The sequence below is a fragment of the Myiozetetes cayanensis genome, unplaced genomic scaffold (assembly GCF_022539395.1).
Source record: "Myiozetetes cayanensis isolate MyiCay16 unplaced genomic scaffold, myiCay2020 scf739, whole genome shotgun sequence".
In the NCBI taxonomy this organism is placed as follows: domain Eukaryota; kingdom Metazoa; phylum Chordata; class Aves; order Passeriformes; family Tyrannidae; genus Myiozetetes; species Myiozetetes cayanensis.
The window spans coordinates 1-21,998 of record NW_026088008.1 but is presented as its reverse complement, the minus strand read 5'-3'; the positions used below and the strand labels follow the sequence as shown (position 1 = coordinate 21,998).

General features: G+C 55.1%; 1 protein-coding gene and 2 long non-coding RNA genes across 31 annotated transcripts; 1 reads left to right on the top strand and 2 right to left on the bottom strand.

The window, feature by feature from the left end:
• Positions 1-32: 32 nt before the first annotated feature.
• On the bottom strand, positions 33-845 carry LOC126652272 (uncharacterized). Of its 10 annotated transcripts, XR_007631940.1 has the most exons (6): positions 759-821; positions 555-649; positions 453-514; positions 290-351; positions 116-177; positions 33-64 (listed from the first exon to the last, which is right to left on the bottom strand). It is a non-coding gene; the product is annotated as an uncharacterized LOC126652272 (long non-coding RNA). The 10 variants fall into 10 exon arrangements; XR_007631941.1 differs by lacking the exon at positions 290-351 and having other exon boundaries at positions 588-669; positions 768-845; XR_007631944.1 differs by lacking the exon at positions 290-351 and having other exon boundaries at positions 599-669; positions 768-845.
• Positions 823-4,924, top strand: LOC126652270 (serine/threonine-protein phosphatase 4 catalytic subunit-like). 15 transcript variants are annotated; one of them, XR_007631927.1, is made up of 5 exons: positions 1,965-2,038; positions 3,110-3,273; positions 3,917-3,934; positions 4,072-4,091; positions 4,318-4,924. XR_007631927.1 is itself a non-coding variant. In XM_050338955.1 (3 exons), the coding sequence occupies exons 1-2, from the start codon at positions 866-868 to the stop codon at positions 3,237-3,239; spliced, it is 228 nt and encodes a 75-aa protein (XP_050194912.1). In that variant the 5' UTR covers positions 823-865; the 3' UTR covers positions 3,240-3,273; positions 4,641-4,655. The 15 variants fall into 15 exon arrangements, 5 of the variants coding, with proteins under 5 accessions (XP_050194912.1, XP_050194910.1, XP_050194911.1 ...); XR_007631928.1 differs by lacking the exon at positions 1,965-2,038 and having other exon boundaries at positions 3,249-3,344; positions 3,670-3,934; positions 4,318-4,503; positions 4,546-4,924; XR_007631924.1 differs by lacking the exon at positions 1,965-2,038 and having other exon boundaries at positions 3,243-3,302; positions 3,670-3,934.
• On the bottom strand, positions 3,227-4,620 carry LOC126652271 (uncharacterized). Of its 6 annotated transcripts, none has more exons than XR_007631930.1 (6): positions 4,558-4,620; positions 4,330-4,465; positions 4,225-4,287; positions 3,778-3,806; positions 3,682-3,720; positions 3,227-3,314 (listed from the first exon to the last, which is right to left on the bottom strand). It is a non-coding gene; the product is annotated as an uncharacterized LOC126652271 (long non-coding RNA). The 6 variants fall into 6 exon arrangements; XR_007631935.1 differs by having other exon boundaries at positions 3,778-3,822; positions 4,241-4,287; XR_007631932.1 differs by lacking the exon at positions 4,225-4,287 and adding an exon at positions 4,112-4,174.
• Positions 4,925-21,998: the final 17,074 nt, after the last annotated feature.

Genomic DNA, 21,998 nt, shown 5'->3' with positions numbered 1-21,998 from the left:
CCACCTGTAACACACCTGTAACACCTGTAACACAGTCCATGTTCTGATCTCACCTGTAACACACCTGTAACACAGTTCATGTTCTGATCTCACCTGTAACACACCTGTAACACACCTGTAACACACCTGTAACACACCTGTAACACACCTGTAACACAGTTCATGTTCTGATCTCACCTGTCCCTCACCTGTCCCACCTGCAGACACGACGGGGTGGGGCGTGTCCCCCCGGGGGGCGGGTTACCTGTTCGGCAGTGACGTGGTGGCGCAGTTCATGTTCTGATCTCACCTGTAACACACCTGTAACACACCTGTAACACACCTGTAACACAGTCCATGTTCTGATCTCACCTGTCTCACCTGCAGACACGACGGGGTGGGGCGTGTCCCCGCGGGGGGCGGGTTACCTGTTCAGCAGTGACGTGGTGGCGCAGTCCATGTTCTGATCTCACCTGTAACACACCTGTAACACACCTGTAACACAGTTCATGTTCTGATCTCACCTGTAACACACCTGTAACACAGTCCATGTTCTGATCTCACCTGTAACACACCTGTAACACACCTGTAACACACCTGTAACACACCTGTAACACACCTGTAACACACCTGTAACACACCTGTAACACAGTCCATGTTCTGATCTCACCTGTAACACACCTGTCCCACCTGCAGACACGACGGGGTGGGGCGTGTCCCCGGGGGCGGGTTACCTGTTCGGCAGTGACGTGGTGGCGCAGTTCATGTTCTGATCTCACCTGTCCCACCTGCAGACACGACGGGGTGGGGCGTGTCCCCGCGGGGGGCGGGTTACCTGTTCGGCAGTGACGTGGTGGCGCAGTTCAACGCGGCCAACGAGGTGTCGATGATCTGCCGCGCCCACCAGCTCGTCATGGAGGGCTACAAGTGGCACTTCGGGGAGACCGTGCTCACCGTCTGGTCAGCCCCCAACTACTGCTACAGGTGGGGCTAATTACCTGTTAATTAGTTGTTAATTACGTGGTAATTAGGGGGTGATTAGGGGGTGATTAGGGGGTGATTGTAGGGGGGTCATGGAAGGCTACAAGTGGCACTTTGGGGAGACCGTGCTCACTGTCTGGTCTGCCCCCAACTACTGCTACAGGTGGGGCTAATTACGTGTTAATTAGCTGTTAATTAGGGGTGATTAGGGGGTGATTAGGGGGTGATTGTAGGGGGGTCATGGAAGGGTACAAGTGGCACTTCGGGGAGACCGTGCTCACTGTCTGGTCTGCCCCCAACTACTGCTACAGGTGGGGATAATTACCTGTTAATTAGCTGTTAATTATGTGTTAATGAGGGGGTGATTAGGGGGTGATTGTAGGGGGGTCATGGAGGGCTACAAGTGGCACTTTGGGGAGACCGTGCTCACCGTCTGGTCTGCCCCCAACTACTGCTACAGGTGGGGATAATTAGCTGTTAATTAGGTGTTAATTATGTGGTAATTGAGTGGTAATGTGATGTTAATTAGGGGGTGATGAGGGGGTGATTGTAGGGGGGTCATGGAGGGGTACAAGTGGCACTTCGGGGAGACCGTGCTCACCGTCTGGTCTGCCCCCAACTACTGCTACAGGTGGGGATAATTACCTGTTAATTAGCTGTTAATTACATGTTAATTAGGGGGTGTTTAAGGGGTGATTGCAGGGGGGTCATGGAGGGGTACAAGTGGCACTTCGGGGAGACCGTGCTCACCGTCTGGTCTGCCCCCAACTACTGCTACAGGTGGGGCTAATTACATGTTAATTAGCTGTTAATTAGGGGGTGATTTGATGTTAATTAGGGGGTGATTGCAGGGGGGTCATGGAGGGCTACAAGTGGCACTTTGTGGAGACCGTGCTCACCCGTCTAGTCAGCCCCCAACTACTGCTACAGGTGGGGTTAATTACGTGTTAATTAGTGTTAATTACATGTTAATTAGGGGGTGATGAGGGGGTGATTGTAGGGGGGTCATGGAGGGGTACAAGTGGCACTTCGGGGAGACCGTGCTCACCGTCTGGTCTGCCCCCAACTACTGCTACAGGTGGGGATAATTACGTGTTAATTAACTGTTAATTACATGTTAATTAGGGGGTGATTAGGTGTTAATTAGGGGGTGATTAGGGGGTGATTGTAGGGGGGTCATGGAAGGGTACAAGTGGCACTTCGGGGAGACCGTGCTCACCGTCTGGTCTGCCCCCAACTACTGCTACAGGTGGGGCTAATTGCATGTTAATTAGCTGTTAATTATGTGGTAATTAGGGGGTGTTTAAGGGGTGATTGTAGATTGGTTGAAGGGGGTGAGATGGGAGGGACACAAGGAGGGGGTGTTTGGGATGTCAAGGTGTGTCAATTATATGCTAATTAAATGCTAATTACACACTAATTATGTGGGAATTAGGTTGTAATAAGGTGGTGATTAGGTAATTAGGAGTTTGGGGGGACATTAATGAGATGTGAATAAGATGCAAATGAGATGTGTGCAAGACGCAAATGGAGATTAAAACGAGATGCAAATGAGACCATAATGAGATGCAAGTGATGAACGAAATGAGATGGAAATGAGCTGCTAACAATATGCTAATCAGATTTAATTGATATACTAATTAAATGCAAGCAAAATGAAAGTGATGCAAGAAATTAGATGTTAAAGATGTGCTAATGAGATGCAAATTACATGCTAAGTAGATATGAACGAGATTAAAATGATAAAACCTCTAGATGTTAAGGATATGTTAATGAGATGCAAATCACATGCTAAGTAGATGCAGACAAGATTAAGAGAACATGAAAGCTAGATGTTAAGGATATGTTAATGAGATGCAAATCACATGCAGATGGTATGTTAAGTAGATGTGAATGAGATCAAAACATTATGAAAACTACATGACTGTGGTATATTAATGATATGTAAATTAGATGTAAATGAGATGTTAATTAGATGCGAACAAGATAACAACTCTATGAGAGATAATTGCTATTGACATGCTAATGAGATGCAAATCAGATGCAAATGATATGCTAAGTAAACGCGATCAATATCAAAGTTATACAAAACCCAGGTGCTAATGAGATGTTAATTGAACACTAACGAGCTTCTCCGTGGGCGTGGCAGGTGCGGGAACGTGGCGGCCATCCTGGAGCTGGACGAGCACCTGCAGAAGGAGTTCATCATCTTCGAGGCGGCGCCGCAGGAGACGCGCGGCATCCCCGCCAAGAAACCCGTCGCTGACTACTTCCTGTGACCTCCTGGGGTGGGTGACACCTCACCTGGCTCAGGTGACACACCTGGGACACACCTGGGACAGGTGACACCTCACCTGTGACCACCTGGGACACACCTGGGGCAGGTGACACCTCACCTGGGGCAGGTGACACCTCACCTGGCTCAGGGGTCACACCTGGGGCGCGCGGCATCCCCGCCAAGAAACCCGTCGCTGACTACTTCCTGTGACCACCTGGGGCGGGTGACGCACCTGGGACGCACCTGGGGCAGGTGACACCTCCCTTGGCTCAGGTGACGCACCTGGGACAGGTAACACAGCCCTGGGACAGGTGACACCTCACCCGGGGCGGGTGTCACCTCACCTGGCTCAGGTGACACACCTGGGGCAGGTGTCAGCTCATCCGGGGCAGGTGTCACCTCACCTGGCTCAGGGGACACACTTGGGGCAGGTGTCAGCTCACCTGGGGCAGGTGTCACCTCACCTGGCTCAGGGGTCACACCTGGGGCGCGCGGCATCCCCGCCAAGAAACCCGTGGCCGACTACTTCCTGTGACCACCTGGGGTGGGTGACGCACCTGGGACACACCTGGGTCAGGTGACACCTCCCTTGGCTCAGGTGACGCACCTGGGACAGGTGACACAGCCCTGGGACAGGTGACACCTCACCCGGGGCGGGTGTCACCTCACCTGGCTCAGGTGACGCACCTGCAACAGGTGACACAACCCTGGGGCAGGTGACACCTCACCTGGCTCAGGGGTCACACCTGGGGCGCGCGGCATCCCCGCCAAGAAACCCGTCGCTGACTACTTCCTGTGACCACCTGGGGTGGGTGACACCTCACCTGGCGCAGGTGACACAGCCCTGGGGCAGGTGACGCACCTGGGACACACCTGGGGCAGGTGGCACCTCACCTGTGACCACCTGGGACGCACCTGGGACAGGTGACACCTCACCTTGGGCAGGTGTCACCTCACCTGGCTCAGGGGACACTCCTGGGACACACCTAGGGCAGGTGGCACCTCACCTGTGACCACCTGGGACGCACCTGGGACAGGTGACACCTCACCTGGGGCCACCTGGGACGCACCTGGGGCAGGTGACACCTCACCTGGCTTAGGTGACACACCTGGGACACACCTGGGGCAGGTGACACCCCACCTAGGGCAGATGTCACACCTGGCTCAGGTGACACACCTGGGGTGGGTGACACACCTGGGACACACCTGGGACAGGTGTCACCTCACCTGGCTCAGGTGACACACCTGGGACACACCTGGGGCAGGTGGCACCTCACCTGTGACCACCTGGGACACACCTGGGACAGGTGTCACCTCACCTGGGGACACCTGGGACTCAGCTGGGGTGCATCTGGGGCAGGTGACACACCTGGGGTAACAGCTGGTGCCTCACCTGGCTCAGGGGTCACACCTGGGGCAGGTGCCACACCTGGGACATTCTGTGACCTTTGGGTGACCCCTGGGTGACTTCAATGACCTCTGGGTGACCCCGTGACCTTTGGGGACCTCTGATGACCCCCCAGTGACCCCTGGGTGCCCCTCCCCCCCCCTCGGTGACCATCGGGTGACCTCATTGACCCCCTGGGGCCACTCGGAACCTTTGACCCCTCCCTTTTTTCCCCTCCCCCCCCCCCATGCAAATTTGGGGGCCAAAATGGGCAATTTTTGTTGGTTTTTCTTTTTTTTTTTTTTGGTGTTTTGCTCCGTTTTGGCTCCGTTTGATAAAAAAGACTCAAAAAACAAACCTGAAATTGTCGTGAAATTTTTGGGGAGGGGGGAGGGGAAAGGAGAGGGGAGGGGCCTAAGATCGACCCCTCCCCCTCTCCACCAAGATGGCGGCGCCCACGAATTAAGATGGCGGCGCCCACGGCCCAAGATGGCGGCGAGTCTCGCGAGAGTTCGCTGGGAGGGTCGCGGAGGGAAAGAAAGGGTGCGGGTGAAATCTCGTGAGACTCCGCCTGGGCGGGAAGAGGTGGGTGTTGGAAGGAAAAGAGGCGCGAGATCTCGCGAGATCAGCCCGTAGAGAGTCGTTGCGATCTCGCGAGAACTCGGGGAAGAGGGCGGTTAAAGTGGGGGGTGGGGCGAGATCTCGCGAGATCCCCCCTTGACATCCATTGCGCTCTCGCGAGAACTCGCCGCGGCGGGAAGGAGGAGCTGAGGGGGAGAAGGAGGAGGGGGGGTCGTGGGTTTCTGTGAGGGCAGGGCGAGATCTCGCGAGATCGCAACGAATGGCAATGGGCGCTCTCGCGAGAACTCGCCGCGGCGGGAAGGAGGAGCTGAGGGGGAGAAGGAGAAGGGGGGGATCTGTGTGTGTGGGGACCGGGAGATCTCGCGAGACCCCCCATTGACTCTTATTGCGTTCTCGCGAGAACTCGCGGCGGCGGGAAGGAGGAGGGGGGTGGGTTTCTGTGAGGGCGGCCGCGAGATCTCGCGAGACCCCCCTATTGACATCCATTGGGCTCCGCGAGAACTCGCGGCGGCGGGAAGGAGGAGCTGAGGGGCAGAAGGAGAAGGGGAGGACCGGGAGATCTCGCGAGAGCGCAATGGATGTCAATGGGGGGTCTCGCGAGATCTCGCGGCGGCGGGAAGGAGGAGCTGAGGGCGGGAAGGAGGGGAGGAGGGGCGGTCTGTGTGCCAGGGGACCGCGAGATCTCGCGAGACCCCCCATTGACTCCTATTGCGCTCTCGCGAGAGGTTGCTGCCCGCGCCGCCGCCATTTTGTCGCCTCTGTGTCCCCTCACGGAGCCGCCTCGGACTCCATTTCCCGTGAGCCCCGAGGAGGAGGAGGAAGGCGGGGGCTGACAGAAGAAGGGGGGGGTCACAAACACAAACAGGGCACGGGAGGGCTTTTTTTTAAATTTGTTTTTTGAGAGGGGGAGGGGGGAGTTTAAGGGGGAGGGGTCCGGCCGCCATTTTGTCGCCTCTCCCCTCCCTCACGGAGCCGCCTCGGACTCCATTTCCCGTGAGCCCCGAGGGGGGGGAGGTGGGAGGAGAAAGAGAAGGGAAAGGGGGGTCACACAAACACGGCACGGGGGGCTTTTTTTTTAATTATTATTATTTTTGTGGGGGGAGTGTAAAGGGAGGCCCGGCCGCCATTTGCCGGTGTGGGAGGCGGAGCGGCCCCTTCTCCCTCCCCTCCTCTTCCCTCCCTCCCCCCTCCCTCTCGTCCTTCCTCCTCCTCTTCCTCCCCCCGGTTCCTCCTCCTCCTCCCCCCCCCTCTCTCCGTGAGGCGCCGGGACCGGCCGGGAGCGAATCGGTAAAGGAGGTTCGGGGGCTCCTTGTGAGGGGTTTAGGGGGGGTCTTTAATGTGTTTGGAGGGTCCTTGTGTGGGGCCTGAGGGGTTTGGGGGTCCTTGAGGGGTTTGCGGGTTTTTGGTGTGGGGTGGGGGGTTCTGAGTGAGTTAGGGGTCCTTGTGTGAGGTTTGGGGGTCTGTGAGGGGTTTGGGGGTCCTTGGGTGGGTTTGGGGTCCTCTGAGGGGGTCTGGGGGTCCTTGTGTGGGTTTGAGGGGTTTGGGGGTCCTTAAGGGGTTTAGGGTCTTGTGTGGTGAGGGGTCCGTGAGGGGTTTGGGGGTCCTTGAAGGGTTTGGGGGTCCTTGGTGGGTTTGGGGTCTCTCTGAGGGTCTGATGGGATTGGGGTCCTTGAGGGGTTTGGGGTCCCATTGGGGGTCCATGAGGGGTTTGGGGTCTGTGAGGGGGTTTGGGGTCTCTCTGAGGGGGTTTGGGGGTCTGTGAGGGGTTTGGGGGTCCTTGAAGGGTTTGGGGGTCTCTGAGGGAGTCTGGGGGTCCTTGATAGGTTTAGGGGTCTCTGAGGGGGTTTAGGGGTCCTTGAGGGGGTTTGGGGGTCCATGAGGGGTTTGGGGGTCCATGAGGGGTTTGGGGTCACTGATATGGGGTGAGGGGGAGTTCTTGAGGGGTCTTGGGGTCCCATTTGGGGTCCTTGAAGGTTTGGGGGTCCTTGGTGGGTTTGGGGTCTCTGAGGGGTTCTGAGGGGGATTGGGGATCCTTGAGGGGGTTTGGGGTCCCACTGAGGGTCCATGGGGGTTTGGGGTGTCCTTGGTGGGTTTGGGGGTCCTTGTGGGTTTGGGGGTCTCTGAAAGGTTTGAGGGGATTGGGGGTCTTTGAGGGGGTTTGGGGTCCCATTGGGGGTCCATGAGGGGTTTGGGGTCTGTGAGGGGTTCGGGGGTTCTTGGTGGGTTTGGGGTCTTCTGAGGGGGTATGAGGGGATTGGGGGTCCTTGAGGGAGTTTGGGGTCCCACTGTGGGTCCATGTGGTGTTTGGGGTCTTTGAGGGATTTGGGGTCTCTCTGAGGGTTTGGGGGTCCTTGAAGGGGTTTGGGGTCTCTTGAGGGGGTTTGGGGGTCCATGAGGGGTTTGGGGTCCCTGAGGGGGTCTGGGGGTCCCTAAGGGGTTTGGGGGTCCTTGAGGGGTTTGAGGTGTCCTTGAGGGGTGTGAGGGGTCTGTGAGGGATCTGGGGGTCTCTGAGGGTTTGGGGGTCCTTGAGGGTTCTGGGGGTCTTCTGAGGGGATTTTGGGGTCCTTGTGGGTCTGAGGGGTCTGTGAGGGATTGGGGGTCCTTGATGGGTTTGGGGGTCCTTGTGTGAGGTTTGAGGGTCCTGAGGGGCTTTGGGGTCTCTGAGGGGCTTTGGGGGTCCTTGATGTGTTTGGGGGTCTCTGAGGGGGTTTGGGGTCTCTCTGAGGGGGCTTGGGGGCTCTGTGAGGGGTTTGGGGGTCTTTGAAGGGTTTGGGGTCTCTGAGGGGGTTTGGGGTCCTGAGGGGGTTTGGGGGTCACATGAGGGGTTTGGGGGTCTGTGAGGGGGTTTGGGGTCTCTCTGTGAGGGCTTGGGGGTCTGTGAAGGGTTTGGGGGTCTCTCTGAGGGGTTTGGGGGTCCATGAGGGGTTTGGGGTCTCTCTGAGGGGGTTTGGGGTTTTTAGGTTTGGGACCCTGAGGGGTTTGGGGGAGTCTATGAAGGGGTTTGGGGTCTCTTGTGGGGTGAGGGGTCTGTGAGGGGGTTTTGGGGTACCCTGAGGGGATTTGGGGGTCCTTGATGGGTTTGGGGGCTCCCTGAGGGGCTTGGGGGTCCTTGAGGGGGCTTTGGGGGTCCTTGAGGGGTTTGGGGGATCCTTGAGGGGGCTTGGGGGTCCGTGAGGGGTTTGGGGTCTGTGAGGGGTTTGGGGAGGGGTCCTTGAAGGTCTTTGGGGGCTCCTGAGGGGTTTGGGGGATCCTTGTGGTGGTGAGGGGTCTGTGAGGGGTTTGGGGGTCCCTGATGGGTTTGGGGGTCCTGTGTGAGGTTTGAGGGTCCCTGGAGGGCTTTGGGGGTCTCTGAGGGGGCTTGGGGTCCTTGAGGGCTTTGGGGGTCCTTGGAGAGTTTTTAGTGTCCTTAACGGTTTGGGGGTCCTTGAGGGGTTTGGGGGGAGCCCTTGATCAATTTGGGGGGTCCTTGATCAGTTTTAGGGGTCCTTGAGGGGTTTGGGGGAGGTCTTTGAAGGTTTTAAGGGGTCCTGAGGTGTTTGGGGGAACCTTGATCAATTTGGGGGCCATGATCAGTTTTGGGGGTCCTCGAGGGGTTTGGGGTTTCGATCAATTTGGGGGTCCTTGAGAGCTTTGGGCGTCTCTGTGAGGGGTCTGGGGGGGTCCTTGAAGGGTTTGGGGGGGGTCCTTGAAGTGGTTTGAGGGTCTCTCTGTGAGGTTTGGGGGTCCTTGAGGGGTTTGGGGAGTCCTTGATCGATTTGGGGGTCCTTGATCCATTTGGGGTTTCTTGATCAATTTGGGGTGGTCCTTGAGGGGGCTTGGGGAGTCATTGAAGCGGTTTGGGGGTCCTTGATCAATTTGGGGTGGTCCTTGAGGGGTTTGGGGTCCTTGAGGGTCTGGGGGTCCTTGAGGAGGTCTGGGAGGTCCTTGAGGAGTTTTTAGGGTCCTTGATAGGTTTGGGGGTCCTGATCAGCTTTGGGGATCCTTGGAGTGGTTTGGGGGTCTTTGAAGGTTTTAAGGGGTCCTTCAGGGGTTTGGGGGAACCCTTGATCAATTTGGGGGCCTTGATCAGCTTTGGGGGTCCTTGAGGGTTTTTGAGGGGTCTTTGAGGAGGTTTGGGGGATCCTTGTGGGGCTTGGGGTCTCTGTGAGATTTGGGGGTCCTTGAAGGTTTGGGGGCCTTGATTAATTTGAGGTCCTTGAGAGCTTTGGGGTGTCTCTGTGAGGGGTCTGGGGGTCCTTGGAAGGTTTTGGGGGTCCTTGAAGGCTTGGGGGTCCCTGAAGAGGTTTGGGGGCTTCTCTGTGAGATTTGGGGGTCCTTGAGGGGTTTGGGGGTCCTTTGCGGGGTTTGGGGACTTCTTTTGAGGAATCCTGGGGGCCCTTGATCCATTTGGGGGCTCCTTTGACTAATTTGAAAGCGGTCCTTTGAGGGGCTTGGGCCAGCCCCTGATCAATTCGGGGGGGTCCTTGATCAACCTTGTGGATCCTTGATCAATTTGGGGGTTCTCTGATCAGTTTTGGGGGTCCTTTAAGGTTTTGGGGTCTTGATCAATTTAGTCCCTTGAGAGCTTTTGAGCTCTTGGGGGGTCTGGGGGTCTCATGTCTGGAGGGGGTCCTCGAGGGCCTGGGGTCTTTGATCAATTTGGGGTCCTGGATCAATTTGGGGGTTCTGAGGGCCGGAGGCCTTGACCAGCCAGTCCATCAGTTTTAAACTCTGAAGGCTTCAGGTGGCCTTTAGGCTTTGGGGTCCTGATCCATTTGGGGCTCAGAGTGGGAATTTGGAGTGTCCCAGATTGCCTTGGGGTCCCAGTTGCCCCCATTCCCCCTCAGTCCCTCCCAGTCCCCCAGTTACCCCAGTCCCCTCCCAGTCCTCCCAATCCTCCCAGTGCCCCTAAATCCCCTTCCAGTCTCATCCCAGTGCCCTCAATCCCCCTCCCAGTCCCTCCCAGTGCCTCCCAGTCCCCTCCCAGTGCCCCCCCAATCCCTCCCAGTCCCTCCCAGTGCCCCCAATCCTCTCCCAGTGCCCCTGAATCCCCTTCCGGTGCCCTCCCAGTCTTCCCAATCCCTCCAAGCCCCCCCAATCCCTCCCAGTGCCCCCTCAACCCCCTCCCAGTGCCTCCCAATCCCCTCCCAGTGCCCCCAATCCCCCGTGCCCTCAGTCCCCTCCCAGTGCCCCCATATCCCCACCCAATTGCCCCAATCCCCTCCCAGTGCCCCTCAATCCCCTCCCAGTGCCTCCCAATCCCCTCCCAGGTGCCCCCAATCCCCTCCCAGTGCCCCCAATCCCCTCCCAGTGCCCCTCAATCCCCTCCCAGTGCCTCCCAGTCCTCCCAGTGCCCCCAATCCCCCCAGCCCCCCCAATCCTCCCCAGTGCCCCCAATCCCCTCCCAATCCCCTCCCAGCGCCCCCAATCCCCTCCCTGGGTCCTCCCAGTGCCTCCCAGTCCCCCCAATCCCCTCCCAGTTGCCCCTCCATTTCACTCCTCAGTGTCCCCCAATCCCCTCCCAGTCCTCCCAGTGCCTCCAGTGAATTTCCCTCCGGTGTCCCTCTCGAAGTCCCCAAGGTGGGCGGCACCGTGGAAGTGGAGTGTGACGAGGGTTCGACGAGGCCTGCGCATCGCAGTGTGGGGGAGGGGCCTGTGAAGAAGTGGGAGGGAGCCTAAGCTGGGGTGGGAGGGGCTTAAACGTGGGTGGGAGGGGGCTTAAATAAGTGGGAGCTGGGAGGCTTAAATGGGGTGGAGTGGGGCTTAAAAGAAGTGGGTGGGGTTAAAAATAAGTGGGTGGGGCTTAAACACAAGGCCTGGGGGATTAGGTAGGCAGTGGCTAAAGCAGAGGTGGGCGTGGCCTCACTGTTACTCCCTGGCGCCCCCCGCAGGCGGTGCCGCGCAGGTGAGGCCCTGGGGGTTGGGTGGGCGTGGCCTGAGCTCAGGTGGGCGTGGCTAAAGCAAGGTGGGCGTGGCCTCACCTGTTGCTCCCTGGCGCCCCCTGCAGGCGGTGCCGCGCAGGTGAGGCCCTGGGGGTTGGGTGAACGTGGTTTGAGCTCAGGTGGGCGTGGTCTGAGCTCAGGTGGGCGTGGCCTCTCATGTCGACTCCCTGGCGCCCCCCGCAGGCGGTGCCGCGCAGGTGAGGCCCTGGGGGTTGGGTGGGCGTGGCCTGAGCTCAGGTGGGTGTGGTTAAAGTCAGGTGGGTGTGGCTAAGGCAAGGTAGGCATGGCTAAAGTGAGGTGGGTGTGGTTTAACAGTGACTCCCTGGCGCCCCCCGCAGGCGGTGCCACGCAGGTGAGGCCCTGGGGGTTGGGTGGGTGTGGTCTGAGCTCAGGTGGGCGTGGCTAATGAGGTGGGCGTGGGCTCACCTGTGCTCCTGGCGCCCGCAGCGGGTGCAGGCAGTGAGGCCCTGGAAGTGAGGTGGGCGTGGCCTGAGCTGGGGTGGGCGTGGTTTAACGGTTGCTCCCTGGCGCCCCCCGCAGGCGGTGCCGCGCAGGTGAGGCCCTGGGGGTTGGGTGGGCGTGGTCTGAGCTCGGGTGGGTGTGGTTAAAGTGAGGTGGGCATGGCCTGAGCTCAGGTGGGCGTGGTTTAACAGTGACTCCCTGGCGCCCCCCGCAGGCGGTGCCGCACAGGTGAGGCCCTGGAGATTGGGTGGGCGTGGTTAAAGTGAGATGGGTGTGGTTAAAGTGAGGTGGGTGTGACCTCACCTGTTGCTCCCTGGCGCCCCGCAGGCGGCGCCGCGCAGGTGAGGCTGGGCCGGCCGGGTGCCCCCCTCCCCCCCGAATGAGGCGCCCCCTTCCCAGCAGCCCCTGCGGCCGGGAGGGGGAGGGGGCGGCCCTGGGGCCCCCCCAGCCCCACCCCCACCTCGCCACTCCACCCACAGGTGAGTTTGGGAGGGGGGAGGGGCTATGGGGGAGGGGGAGGGGTTGGAGGTAGGGGGGGAGGGGTGATAATTCAGGGGAAGGGGCTATAAGTGAGGGGGAGGGGCCAGTGGTGCAGGGAAAGGGGACAAGGGAGAGGGAGGGGCTACAAGGGAGGGGGAGGGGCCAGAGAGAGGAGGTTAGAGGTGAGGGGAGGGGCTACAAGTGAGGGGGAGGGGCCAGACCTGAGGGGAGGGGGCCACAGTGGAAAAGGAGGAGCCAGAGGTGAGGGGAGGGGCTAAAAGTGAGGGAGGTACAAGAGCAGGGGGAGGGGCTACAGGGAAGGGGAGAGGCTACAGAGTGAGGAGGAGGGGCCAGATTTTGGGGAGGGGGCCAAAGGAGGGGGAAGAGCTACAGAGGAGGGGAGGGGCCAGAGTGGAGAAGGAGGAACCAGAGGTGAGGGGGAGGGGCTAAAAGTGAAGGGGAGGGGCTACAAGGGCAGGGGAGGGGTTAAAAGCAGGGGAGGGGCTACAGGGAGGGGAGGGGCTACAGGGGAGGAGGGTGGGTCAGGTGAGGGGAGGTGCCCCAAGTCACACAAAATCCCCAATTTTCTTAAACCCCCAATTTCTCCCTAAATCCCCCTTGAACCACACCAAACCCTCCAAATCCTCCCCAACCGCCCCAAATCCTCTCAAAAGTCCCCAAATCCTTCTCAAATGCCCTCCAAACCCTCCCAAATCCCCTCAACTCCCTCAAATCCCCCAAACTCCCCTCAAATCCCCCAAACTTGCTCTCAAAGCCCCCCAAATCCCCCTCAAAGCCCTCCAAATCCCCCAAACTCCCCCAAATCTCCCCAAACCTCCCAAATCCCAAATCTCCCCAGGCTCCATGCAGGATGACGGGCAGCAGTCCCAGTGTCCCCCAAACCCCCTCAAATCCTCGTCAAACCCCCCAAATCCCCTCAAACTCTTCCAAATCCTCCTCAAACCCCCCAAATCCCCCTCAAACTCTTCCAAATCCCTCCTCAAACCCCCCAAATCCCCCTCAAACTCTTCCAAATCCTCCTCAAACCCCCAAATCCCCCTCAAATCCCCCAAATCTCATCCCCTAAATCCCCCAAATCTCCCCTCAAATCCCCTCAACCCCCAAATCTCCCTCAAACCCCCAAATCCCCTAACCCCCAAGTTCCCCCAGGCTCCGTGCTAGGACGACGGGCAACTCAGTCCCAATGTCCCCCAAATCCCCTCCTAAATCCCCTCAAACCCCTGCAAATCTGCTCCAAACACCCCCCAAATCTTCTCCAACTCTCCCAAACACCCCCAAATCCTCTCTAAACTCCCCAAATCCTCATCAAATCCCCCAAACTCCCCCAAATCCCCCTCAAACCCCCCCATTTTCCCAGGCTCCGTGCAGGATGACGGGCAGCAGTCCTGATATCCCCCACAATGCCCCCAAATCCCCTCAAGCCCCCAAATCCCCTCAAGTCTCCCCAAACCCCTACCTCCCCCCAAATCTCCCCAGGTTCTCTTGCAGGATGCGGAGCAGCAGTCCCCTGTCCCCCAAATCCCCCTCAAACCCCCAAATCCCCTCAAACTCCCCCAAATTTCCCTCAGGCTCCGTGCAGGATGACGGGCAGCAGTCCCCATGTCCCCCAAACTCCCCCCAAATCCCCTCAACCCCCCCAAATCCCCCTCAAACCCCCAAATCCCCATTTTTCCCCCAGGCTCTGTGCAGGATGACGGGCAGCAGTCCCTGTGTCCCCAAACTCCTTTCTCAAACTTCCCAATTTTTTGCCCCCAGGCTCCGTGCAGGATGCCGGCAGCAATCCCTGAGTCCTCAAACCCCCAAATCTCCCCATTTTCCCCCCAAATTCCCATTTTTCCCCCAGGCTCCCTGTGCAGGATGACGGGCAGCAGTCCAGTGTCCCCCAAATCTCCCTCAAACCCCCAAATCCCCCCTAAACTCCCCAAATCCTATTTTTTTCCCCCAGGCTCCGTGCAGGATGACAGGCAGCAGTCCCTGTGTCCCCCAAATCCCCTCAAACCCCCAAATCCCCATTTTCCCCCAGGCTCCATGCAGGATGACGGGCAGCAGTCCTGGTATCCTCAATCCCCCAAATTCCATTTTTTTTTCCCCAGGCTCTGCAGCAGGATGACAGGCAGCAGTCCCCTGTGTCCCCAAATCCCTCAAACCCCCCCCAAATCCCCATTTTTCCTCCCCAGGCTCCGTGCAGGATGACGGGCAGCAGTCCTAGTGTCCCCCAAATCCCCCTAACCCCCCAAATTCCCATTTCCCCTAAATTCCCATTTTTCCCCAGGCTCCGTGCAGGATGACGGGCAGCAGTCCCTGTGTCCCCAAATCCCTGTTTTCCCCCAAATTCCATTTTTTCCCAGGCTCCGTGCAGGATGACAGGCAGCAGTCCCCATGTCCTCAAACCCCCAAATCCCCCTCAGCCCCCCAAATCCCCCTCAAACCCCCCAAATCTCTCCCTCAAATCCCCCCAAATCCCCCCTCAAACCCCCCAAATCCCCCTCAAATCCCCCAAATCCCCTCAAACCCCCAAATCCCCTCAATCCCCAAACCCCCCAAATCCCCTCAAACCCCCCAAATCCCCCTCAAACCCCCCAAATCCCCCTCAAACCCCCCAAATCCCCTCAAACCCCCCAAATCCTTTCTAAACCTAAATTTCCCCCAGGCCCGTGCAGGATGACAGGCAGCAGTCCCAGTGTCCCTCAATCCCCTAAAATCCCCCTAAATCCCAAATTCCCATTTTTGCCCCAGGCTCATGCAGGATGACAGGCAGCAGTCCAGTGTCCCTTCAAATTCCCATTTTTCCCCAAATTCCATTTATCCCCAGGCTCCGTCAGGATGACGGGCAGCAGTCCTGGCATCCCCAAACCCCTCAATCCCCCCAAACTCCCCCAAATTCTGGTTTTCTCCCCAGGCCCGTGCAGGATGACAGGCAGCAGTCCGGTGTCCCCAAATCCCCTCAAACCCCCCAAATCCCCCAAATCCCCCCCAAACCCCCTAAATTCCCATTTTTCCCCCCAGGCTCCGTGCAGGATGACGGGCAGCAGTCCTGGTGTCCCCAACCCCCTCAAACCCTCCCAAATCCCCTCAAACCCCCAAATTTCATTTTCCCCCAAATTCCCATTTTTTCCCAGGCTCAGTGCAGGATGACAGGCAGCAGTCCTGGTGTCTCAATCCCCCAAATCCCCCTAAATCCCAAATTCCCATTATTTCCCAGGCTCCAGTGCAGGATGACGGGCAGCAGTCCAGTGTCCCCAAATCCTTTTAAATCCCAAATTTCCCCAGGCTCCGTGCAGGATGACGGGCAGCAGTCCTGGTGTCCCCTAAATCCTGTTTTCCCCAAATTCTATTTTTCCCCCAGGCTCCATGCAGGATGACGGGCAGCAGTCCAGTGTCCCCAAATCTCCCTCAAACCCCCAAATCCCCCTAAATCCCAAAATTCCCATTATTTTCCCCCAGGCTCCGTGCAGGATGACGGGCAGCAGTCCCAGTGTCCCTCAATCCCCTAAATCCCCCAAAATTCCCATTTTGCCCCAGGCTCCGTGCAGGATGACAGGCAGCAGTCCGTGTCCCCGGCCTCGTCCTGGGGTCCCGGCAGCCCCCTCCCCTGGGGCCCCCGGGACCCCCTGACGGCTCCCCGCCCCCGAGCCCCCCCAGTCTGTGGACCGCACTCCAGGCCGAGATCGCCGAGCAGGCCAAGCACGTGAGTGGGGCTGGGGGGCTGGGGGTTGAGAAGGGATTTGGGGGGATTTGGGAGGATTGGGGGTTTGGGGTGAGATTGGAGGGGGGACTTGGGGGGTTTGAAGGGGTTTGGGGATTTGGGGGGGTTGAGAGGGATTTGGAGGGTTTGGGGACTTAGGGGCTGAGGATTTGGAGGGGTTTAGAGGGGCCTAGGGAGTTTAGAAAACATTGTGGGGGGTTTGGGAGTTCAGGGATGGATGAGAGGAGGATTTGGGGAGACTTGAGAGAGGGAGTTGAGGGGGGTTTGGAGGTTTAGAAGGAGATTTGGGGGGTTAGAGATGGGTTTTGGGGTTTCAGGGGATTTGGGGGCCGAGAGAGATTTGAGGGAGTTTGGGGGATTTGGGGGCTTAGAGGGGATTTGGGGGTTAGAGGGGGCTTTCAGGGGATTTGGGGGCAATGAGGGATTTGGGAGAGGGATTGGGAGGGCTTGAGAGGATTTGGGGGAGGCTCAGGGCATTTGAGAGGTTGGAGGATTTAGGGAGTTGGGGGAATTTAGAGAGGTTGAGGGCAATTTGAGGGGTTAGAGGATTTGGAGGGTTTGAACGACACTGGGAGGTTTGAGGGGGTTTGGGGGGGATTTATGGGGGTTTGAAGGGGTTTTCACCAACTTTTGGGTGACTTTCAGCAGTTTTTGGGTTGAGCTCGCCGGTTTTTGGGACAATTTCTTTGATTTTTGGGTTCGTCTCGCCAAGTTCTGGGTGGTTTTAACCAATTTTTGTGTCAGTCTTACCAGTTTTGGCATCAACATAACTCATTTTTGTGCTGATTTAACCCATCCTTTTATCAGTCAAAATGATTTTTGTGTCAATTGAACCGATTTTGAGGCTGATTTAGCCCATTTTTTTGCCAATTTTCCTGATTCTCGAGTCAGTTTAAACCGTTTCTTGGTACATACAACAGATTTCTGGGTCGATTTCAGTGAGTTTCCTGTCTTTTTAACCCATTTTTTTTTCTAATTCAAGCCATTTTTTTCTAATTAACCCATTTTTTTCTACAATTTACCCAATCTAACCCGTTTTTTTTCCCATTTAAATCATTTTTTGGCCCATTTAACCCATTTTTTGCCCTATTTCCTCCCCTAGGAGGTGGAGGTGGAGCCCCAGGTGGGGGAGATGAAGTCAATTTCTGTGTCAATTTAACCCATTTTATTTGCCCATTTACCCCACTTTTGAGCCAATTTAACTGAATTTTCCCCAATTTACCCAAATCCGGCTGAATTCACCCCAATTTCCCCCCAGGAGACAGAGGTAGAGCACCAGGTGGGGGAGATGAAGTCAATTTCTGTGTCAATTTAACCCATTTTTTTCTTCAATTTACCCAATTTACCCCATTTTTTTCCCACTTTTGTGCCAATTTAACCGACTTTTCCCCAATTTTCCCAAATCTGGCTGAATTCACCCCATTTTTGGTGCAGGAGGCGGAGGTGGAGCACCAGGTGGCAGAGATAAAACCAATTTTTATGTCAATTTAACCCATTTTTTTCTTCAATTTACCCAATTTACCCCATTTTTTTTCCCACTTTTGAGCCAATTTAACCGACCTTTCCCCAATTTACCCAAATCTGGCTGAATTCCCCCCATTTTCCCCCAGGAGGCAGAGGTGGAGCACCGAGTGGCGGAGATGAAGTCAATTTTTATGTCAATTTACCCCATTTTTTTTGCCCATTTCACCCATTTTTTTGCCAATTTACCCCATTTTTGTGCCAATCTAACCGACCTTTCCCCAATTTACCCAAATCTGGCTGAATTCCACCCATTTTCCCCCAGGAAGCAGAGGTAGAGCACCAGGTGGCAGAGATAAAACCAATTTTTATGTCAATTTAACCCATTTTTTTCTTCAATTTACCCAATTTACCCCATTTTTTTCCCCATTTTCGGGCCAATTTAACCGACCTTTCCCCGATTTACCCAAATCTGGCTGAATTCCCCCCATTTTCCCCCAGGAGGCAGAGGTGGAGCACCGAGTCGTGGAGATGAAGTCAATTTTTATGTCAATTTAACCCATTTTTTTTTCCATTTTTGGGTCAATTTAACCGAACTTTCCCCAATTTACCCAGATCTGGCGGAATTCACCCCATTTTCCCCCCAGGAGGCAGAGGTAGAACACCACGTGATAGAGATGAAGTCAACTTTTATGTCAATTTACCCCACTTTTTTTGTCCATTTACCCCATTTTTGTGTCAATTTAACCCAATTTTCCCCAATTTTCCCAAATCTGGCTGAATTTACCCCATTTTCTGATGCAGGAGGCAGAGGTGGAGCACAGAGTGGCAGAGATGAACTCAATTTCTGTGTCAATTTACCCCATTTTTTTGTCCATTTCACCCATTTTTGGGCCAATTTACCCCATTTTTTTCCCATTTTTGAGCCAATTTAATTCAATTTTCCCCCATTTACCCAAATCTCTCTGAATTCACCCCATTTTCCCCCAGGAGGCAGAGGTGGAGCACCGAGTGGCGGAGATGAAGTCAATTTTTCCATCAATTTACCCCATTTTTTTCTTCAATTTACCCAATTTACCCCATTTTTTTTCCCATTTTTGTGCCAGTTTAACCTAATTTTCCCCCATTTACCCAAATCTGGCTGAATTCACCCCATTTTCCCCCAGGAAGCAGAAGTGGAGCACCGGGTGGCGGAGATAAAACCAGTTCTTATGTCAATTTACCCCATTTTTTTGCCCATTTACTCCATTTTTGGGCCAATTTACCCCATTTTTTTCCCCATTTTCGGGCCAATTTAACTCAATTTTCCCCCATTTACCCAAATCTCTCTGAATTCCCCCCAATTTTCCCCCAGGAGGCAGAGGTGGAGCACCGAGTGGCGGAGATGAAGTCAATTTTTCCATCAATTTACCCCATTTTTTTCTTCAATTTACCCAATTTACCCCATTTTTTTTCCCATTTTTGTGCCAATTTAACCGAATTTTCCCCCATTTACCCAAATCTCTCTGAATTCACTCCATTTTCCCCCCAGGAGGCAGAGGTAGAGCACGGAGTGGCAGAGATGAACTCAATTTCTGTGTCAATTCACCCCATTTTTTTGCCCATTTACCCCATTTTTGGGCCAATTTACCCCATTTTTTTTCCCACTTTTGAGCCAATTTAACCGAGTTTTCCCCCATTTACCCAAATCTGGCTGAATTCACCCCAATTTTCCCCCAGGAGGCAGAGGTGGAGCACCAGGTGGCAGAGATAAAACCAATTTTTATGTCAATTTAACCCATTTTTTTCTTCAATTTACCCAATTTACCCCATTTTTTTTCCCACTTTTGAGCCAATTTAATTAAATTTTCCCCCATTTACCCAAATCTGGCTGAATTCCCCCCAATTTTCCCCCAGGAGGCAGAGGTGGAGCACCGAGTGGCGGAGATGAAGTCAATTTTTCCATCAATTTACCCCATTTTTTTCTTCAATTTACCCAATTTACCCCATTTTTTTCCCACTTTTGAGCCAATTTAACCGACTTTTCTCCAATTTTCCCAAATCTGGCTGAATTCACCCCATTTTTGGTGCAGGAGGCGGAGGTGGAGCACCAGGTGGCAGAGATAAAACCAATTTTTATGTCAATTTAACCCATTTTTTTCTTCAATTTACCCGATTTACCCCATTTTTTTTGCCCATTTACCCCATTTTTGGGCCAATTTAACCGACCTTTCCCCACTTTACCCAAATCTGGCTGAATTCACCCCATTTCCCCCCCAGGAGGCAGAGGTAGGACACCACGTGGCAGAGATGAAACCAATTTCTGTGTCAATTTAACCCACTTTTTTCTTCAATTTTTTCTTGGGAATTTACCCAGTTTAATCCATTTTTTCCTGCAATTTACATAACTTGACCCATTTTTTTCTGCAACTTACCCAATTAAACCCAATTTTTTCTGCAATTTTCCTGATTTTTGCCCCATTTTACCATCAATTTACCCCATTTTTTTCCCGTTTTTGAGCCAATTTAATTAAATTTTCCCCCATTTACCCAAATCTGGCTGAATTCACCCCATTTTCCCCCAGGAGGCAGAGGTGGAGCACCAGGTGGCAGAGATAAAACCAATTCTTATGTCAATTTACGCCATTTTTTTGCCCATTTACCCTATTTTTGGGCCAATTTAACCCATTTTTTTCCCCATTTTCAGGCCAACTTAACCGAATTTTCCCCAATTTACCCAAATCTCTCTGAATTCACCCCATTTTCCCCCAGGAGGCAGAGGTGGAGCACCGTGTGGCGGAGATGAAACCAATTTTTATGTCAATTTACCCCATTTTTTTCTTCAATTTACCCAATTTACCCCATTTTTTTTCCCGTTTTTGAGCCAATTTAACCGACCTTTCCCCCATTTACCCAAATCTCTCTGAATTCCCCCCATTTTCCCCCAGGAAGCAGAGGTGGAGCACCGGGTGGCGGAGATGAAGTCAATTTTTCCATCAATTTACCCCATTTTTTTTTTCAATTTACCCAATTTACCCCATTTTTTTTCCCGTTTTTGAGCCAATTTAATTAAATTTTCCCCCATTTCCCCAAATCTGGCTGAATTCCCCCCAATTTTCCCCCAGGAGGCAGAGGTGGAGCACCAGATGGCGGAGATAAAACCAATTTTTATGTCAATTTAACCCATTGTTTTGCCCATTTACCCCATTTTTGGGCCAATTTACCCCATTTTTTTCCCATTTTCAGGCCAATCTAACCGACCTTTCCCCCATTTACCCAAATCTGGCTGAATTCCCCCCATTTTCCCCCAGGAGGCAGAGGTGGAGCACCGTGTGGCAGAGATGAACTCAATTTCTGTGTCAATTTACCCCATTTTTTTGCCCATTTACTCCATTTTTGGGCCAATTTACCCCATTTTTTTCCCCATTTTTGGGCCAATTTAACCGACCTTTCCCCAATTTACCCAAATCTCTCTGAATTCACCCCATTTTCCCCCAGGAAGCAGAGGTGGAGCACCAGGTGGCAGAGATAAAACCAATTCTTATGTCAATTTACCCCATTTTTTTCTTCAATTTACCCAATTTACCCCATTTTTTTTCTCATTTTTGAGCCAATTTAATTAAATTTTCCCCGATTTACCCAAATCTCTCTGAATTCACCCCATTTTCGCTGCAGGAAGCGGAGGTGGAGCACCGAGTGGCGGAGATGAAGTCAATTTTTCCATCAATTTACCCCATTTTTTTTGCCCATTTCACCCATTTTTTTGCCAATTTACCCCATTTTCAGGCCAATCTAACCGACCTTTCCCCCATTTCCCCAAATCTCTCTGAATTCCCCCCATTTTCCCCCAGGAGGCAGAGGTGGAGCACGGAGTGGCAGACATAAAGTCAATTTTTCCATCAATTTACCCCATTTTTTTTCCATTTTCAGGCCAATCTAACTGACCTTTCCCCAATTTACCCAAATCTGGCTGAATTCCCCCCATTTTTGTTGCAGGAGGCGGAGGTGGAGCACCGGGTGGCGGAGATGAAGCGGGAGGGGTTCTGGTCCCTGCGGCGCCTGCCGAAGGTGCCGGAGCCGGCGCGGCCCAAGGTGCACTGGGACTACCTGTGCGAGGAGATGCAGTGGCTGGCGGCAGACTTCGCCCAGGAGAGGAGGTGGAAGAGGGGCGTGGCCAGGAAGGTGACACACCTGGGGGCACCTGAGGGTACCTGGGGGCACCTGGAAGGGGTTTGGTGGCACCTGGAGTGGCACCTGGAGGGGGTTTGGTGGCACCTGGAGGGGTTGGCAGGGCCGACTTCGCCCAGGAGAGGAGGTGGAAGAGGGGCGTGGCCAGGAAGGTGAGACACCTGGAGGGGGTTGGAGCACCTGGGGGCACCTGGAGGGGGTTTGGTGGCACCTGGAGAACTTTTGGTGGCACCTGGAGAACCTCAGGTGGTACCTGGAGAACCTCTGGTGGCACCTGGAGAACCTCTGGTGGCACCTGGAGGGGTTGGGAGGGGGTTTAGTGGCACCTGAGGGGCACCTGGAGACACCTGGAGGGGGTTTGGTGGCACCTGGAGAACCTCTGGGGGCACCTGGAGGGGCTTTGGTGACACCTGGGGGGGTTGGGAGGGCCGACTTCGCCCAGGAGAGGAGGTGGAAGAGGGGTGTGGCCAGGAAGGTGAGACACCTGGAGGGGATTGGTGACACCTGGAGAACCTCTGGGTGCACCTGGAGGGGGTTTGGTGGCACCTGGAGGGGTTGGGAGGGGGTTTGGTG

What these genes read in the sequence shown, in the direction of transcription:
- LOC126652270 (XM_050338955.1), top strand. Translation starts at nt 866, where the DNA reads ATGATCTGCCGCGCCCACCAGCTCGTCATGGAGGGCTACAAGTGGCAC. An exon ending in GCCCCCAACTACTGCTACAG is followed by an intron (nt 964 to 3,109) that starts GTGGGGCTAATT and finishes TGGGCGTGGCAG; the next exon opens with GTGCGGGAACGTGGCGGCCA.